This window comes from Cygnus atratus, chromosome 2 (genome assembly GCF_013377495.2).
Source record: "Cygnus atratus isolate AKBS03 ecotype Queensland, Australia chromosome 2, CAtr_DNAZoo_HiC_assembly, whole genome shotgun sequence".
In the NCBI taxonomy this organism is placed as follows: Eukaryota; Metazoa; Chordata; class Aves; order Anseriformes; family Anatidae; genus Cygnus; species Cygnus atratus.
The window spans coordinates 46,441,977-46,446,971 of record NC_066363.1 but is presented as its reverse complement, the minus strand read 5'-3'; the positions used below and the strand labels follow the sequence as shown (position 1 = coordinate 46,446,971).

Genomic DNA, 4,995 nt, shown 5'->3' with positions numbered 1-4,995 from the left:
AGTGACATCAATTTCTGCTTGGTTTGCTCATCTCCTGTCCAGACTCGTTTCAAAGAGTTACAAAGCTTCGGTTCAGAAAGTTAACCATAAGTCCTGATGAGGTTTTTATAAAAACAAAATAGTTGAGATAAAAGAGTCACAGTTCTGTTTCGAAACAAAATCAGGTATTTTGCTCCTATCTTTCCTCCCCAGGTTGTGGTGCCTCCTTCAAGACCAAGTTGAGATTTGGCTGAAGATGGCACTTGCAAGCATAGTGAGTACACACTGACATTGCTGTGCAATCTCAGTTTTTCCTTCCCCCAACATCAGTTTTCTACTCACAAAAGCCAGCTGTGCTGCCCCATCATAGCAGTAATGCAGAATTATTTTCTGTACCTCTTTGCAAGCTTGGGATTTTGCATTTTGTTACGTATTTGAAGCTTCTCTTGGGTGCGGGTGCATGTCAATCCATCTGAAACCCACTGTGTTTTGCTGGCAGCCTTTGTGCTTTCCCACCTAAAATGGGAGATGTTGGCGATCTTAAGCTACATCTGGTTGGGAGGGGCAAATTTATACTTTACTGGGCCAACTCAGCGTGAATTTACCTGGTGTCCCACCACAGGTCACCCAACCTAGCAAGACCAGCCTGGATTACTACAGGAACAGCACGGTGATGTCCCTCTATGGGAACCCCACCAATGACACAGAGCTCATGTGTGACAGGAGGCAGGTCTGGCAGTTTGCTCGAGCCTTCCTGCCTGTATTTTTCTGGCTCATCTTCTCTGTGGGAACAGTGGGAAACACCTTGGTCATTCTCATCTACTGCAAATATCGCTTCAGGAGGAGCACGATGGACCGCTACCTGCTGCATCTGGCCGTTGCAGATCTGCTCCTCCTTTTTACCCTCCCTTTCTGGGCCAAGGCTGCCTCTGATGGCTGGGTCTTTAGGAATTTCTTGTGCAAAGTCGTCAACAGCATGTACAAGATCAACTTCTACGGCTGCATCCTGTTCCTGACGTGCATCAGTTTTGACAGGTACATCACCATTGTCCAGGCAACAAAAGCTAAAACTTCCAAGCGGAGGCGGCTCCTGCACAACAAACTCATGTGCTTGGCCGTCTGGCTGATGTCCATCAGCCTGTGCATCCCTGAGATCATGTACAGCCAAAGCAAGCAAGTCGGTGACGTGACTGTGTGCAAAATGATGTACCCACCAAACGTCAGCATGGTCTTCAGGGTTGCTGTCCTGGCTCTGAAAGTCACGATAGGCTTCTTCCTCCCATTCCTGGTCATGGTTATTTGCTACACCCTGATCATCAACACCCTCCTCCAAGCTAAAAGATGCCAAAAGCAGAAGTCGCTGAAGATCATCACCATGATCATCACCGCCTTTCTCCTCTCTCAGTTCCCATACAACATTGTTTTGCTGGTCAAGACCATCAACACATATACCGGAGTGGTGTACAGCTGCTGGGCCACCAACGGGCTGGACATTGGCCTGCAGGTCACCCAGAGCATCGCCTTCCTCCACAGCTGCCTCAACCCCTTCCTCTACGTCTTTGCCGGTGAGCGCTTCAGGACAGCGCTGGCCAGGCTCGTGTGGAGGCCCAGGGGCCAGGAGCAGTGCTCCTCCGTGTGTGACAGCCAGGAGCACAGCTCCAACTGGTCCTTTGCCATGCTGGGGCGGCGGCGGGTGAGGAGCTCGCTCACCCTCAGCACCCATTTGACCTCCTCCATTGTTCCTGCCTCATGCCAAGTCTTCGTGTAAGCCAGTACCGCCCGAGGGGTACCAAGCACGGCCTTTCGGACACTGTTCCTGCACCCCAAAGACTGCCTTGGAGGAGGGCTGAACCTCCTAGGTCCATGCAACCTGGTGCCAGCGGCAGCAAGGCCACCAAGGGCTCCTCATGCACTTCATGCTGTGCCTGGCCAGACCAGGCCTTACCGCGCAGCAAAGTGAAACCGTCAACGCCATGCAGCAAAATGGAGCCGGATGTGCTGCGAGCAGAGGTGACAGAAGATAAGAGCTACCTTTGAGACAGTCGAAGCACCCAGCTCACCTGTGGCTTGAACCACAGCCCAAAATAGCAAGCCCCTCAGAGAACCACCAGCCCAGCAGCAGCAGCAGGCCCGGCTGGAGCAGGACGAGCCTTCTTCCTAGCCATGACGAGCGGCAGGAGGGAGCCGAGCCCTCGCTGAAGACCAGCTCCACATTAACTCGTTTGTCAGCCATTGCTTGATTTCAGCATGTGGAGGCTGCTCCCTGCACACACAGACACAATTCTGCTCTGTGGAACTGGCTGCTCTTGTTGCAAAGGAAAGCTGATCTTCCATGCTCCTTACAGAATTAAATCCTCCTGTATTTTAGCTCTTTGATGTAGGGTGAAAGTAGGCTCAATTTATTTGCTGCAGCTTGTATTTCTCTGTATTGGCAAGCCACAACTCGCAATAAAAATTCAAGGCCACTGGATATATTGAGTTTTCTGTCCCTGAGAAAAAGATTGCTAGCACCCAAACCCCAAACCCATGATTCAACAACCTGCCTGTTATGTGCTGGTACCTTTGCTAGGGTGACAAAAGACATTTAACCCAGGACCAGTAAGACAGAGTCGTTAAGTCTCAAACCTACCGTTAATGACATTTTGGTTGAGATACTGCTCTTTGGGCTGGTGTAGGCAAAGGTTTGTGCAGGCGGGTGCTGCAGCACACCCACCACTTTCTCTGGGGACTTTGGATGAGCTGAGGATGGCACCAGAGGGACACAAGTGTCCTGCTAGCCATCGCAATTCCCATCCCTGGCACCCCTGAGCATTAATTGCTTGTTTTAATCCTCAGGAGGCTTTCTTTTAAATAATCAATTTTAATCTGCTTTGGCATTTGGTGACTATCTTCTTCAAGAAGAAATTGTTTGCATTGTGTATTAATCAGTAAAGCGTCTTGGTTTTCTGCAAGGTTTGGCAGTACTTTTCTAGCTAATACATTAAATCTGGGCAGACAGGGTTCTAGTTTCATATTATTATTATTATTATTATTATTATTATTATTATTATTATTATTATTTTTCCCTTTGGGAAGGAAATGATGAAAGATGCATACATTTTTTTACTATACGTGTTTGGTATTTTTGCGATCTATGTTGAACTCAAATCAAGTAGCAGCTGAAATTCCCTTCAACAAAAGCACCATCACATACACTGAGGGGATGAACTGGTGCTGTCTTTGCCTACAAGCCCGCACCAGTTTCTCACCCATCCACACAACCTGTTTCCATTCACGTTTGAGAAGGAGCAAATAGCCTCCCCTATGTTTTTAATTCCCAGTAAGTTGGGAAGCCTAAAACCAGACATGCAGTGCACGCTGAAATGCAATGACGTGCCCTTCTCCCCACACAAAATGGGGGTGCGATAGCTTGGGGCATCCATGCTCCGACCCAGGGGCTCCTCGCTGCCCCGACAGGCAACTGGGGAGCCCGCATGTGGGGTGAGCAGTGAAGGCAGCCAGTGTCCCCTGAGATGTCACACGAGGGTGACAGCCCTGGCTGCTATGTCGAGCTGGGAGCTGCTCCCAAACCTCCTCTTTTGTGTGGATTAATTGCCTTGGCACTCACAGTAAGTCTTTTTAGCCATTTTTTTTCCCCAGACTTTTTAACAACTTCAAATACGCACAGCAGATCACCTAAAAAAATCCATTCTAAGCTTGCCCACCTGTGGGGGGAAAGGGTGGAAAGGAGGACCTGGGAAATCACCCCTCTCCTGGCACTAGCAATTATTAAAGCAAGGAGACTTACCCCGCTCAGAGCTGCCTTCTGAACTGCTGTCCTCCCAAAAAGCAGGCATGCAAACCCAGCACCCGGTGGCCTCGAGCTGCGGGGTGGCGATGAGGCGCGGGCTCCTGGGGGAGCTGCGCTTCGACGTGCAGGTAGAAGCTGCGCCTTCGCTCGGCAAAACCGTGGTGGGAAATTCTCATGCTCGGTCGGCGAGCGAAACTGCTGAGGCTGGTGACACGGCGGTGAACTTTCAGCGGGCTCGGGGCCGCCGGGTCATCCCCCGGTCACGTTGCGTCCTGCTCTGAGTCAGGCTGCTCCTGCGGCCGCACAGTCCCCAGCGGGGGCTCGGCGCAGAGGTGGATGCTCCTCAGAGCCCTCCTCCCTGCCTTGTGTCCCCCTCTCCCCGCCCCGCAGCCAGTCCCCTACATTTTGTCGTGTGGCCCCGTCCTCACGTTTTCACCGCATGGGCTGCGCCGTGCGTCCTCTGCTCCTGGAACACCGGGAACAAGACCTGACACACTCCATCTACCAGGGTCCCTGGAGATGGGTTCAAGTGTTTTTGACCACTTTTTGAGGTGTTTTCCAAGTTTTATTAGGCAACGCTGAGTTCCTCCATGCTCTTGCAGCACCACGACCTGCGAAAGCACGAGGTCACGCTGCAGGTTCACACGGTGAGAGCTTCATGTCGCGGCGCGCCAGCCTGGCTGCAGTGCGGGGAGAGGAAGCGACAGGACAGCCATGAGAGACTTTCACTTTCTGCAGACAAAGCCGCCCGACAGATGGCTGCGCCTGCCTGAGACACGGATGGGCTTTACTGGAAAGCCTCTTCCAGAGAGCAGAACAACTGCAGAAAGGATTGCAGTGGGTGCTGCAACCACCACCCGAAGGCGCAGTGAGTAGCGTAGTCCAGTTACATACGTCCTGAAACCTGAACCATCGATCTGAATTTGGTGTGCGTACACCCACCATTTCCAAGTATGATCTGGACCAACCATCCATGGTTTCACTGATCAGATACCATAGTCCCCATGCCCCTGAGTGCTGCCTGTTTTTTCCAAGCCTCCTGGGCCGGAAGAATTTCCAGACCTTGTATTTGGACTACAGAGTGACACTTCAAGGACTAATATCATTGTTTTGTGGCAGCCATGTGTTTACACAAGGTCCACAGAGCAGAATGTCATACTGGGCATGCCAAGTCCAGTATTTGGGGCACATGCTATGAAGTGGGCAAGTTAAAACCCCATGTAAGA

General features: G+C 51.3%; 1 protein-coding gene across 1 annotated transcript; it reads left to right on the top strand.

The window, feature by feature from the left end:
• Positions 1-219: 219 nt before the first annotated feature.
• On the top strand, positions 220-1,747 carry CCR9 (C-C motif chemokine receptor 9). Its single transcript, XM_035549654.2, has 2 exons — positions 220-253; positions 602-1,747. The coding sequence occupies exons 1-2, from the start codon at positions 236-238 to the stop codon at positions 1,745-1,747; spliced, it is 1,164 nt and encodes a 387-aa protein (XP_035405547.1). The 5' UTR covers positions 220-235.
• Positions 1,748-4,995: the final 3,248 nt, after the last annotated feature.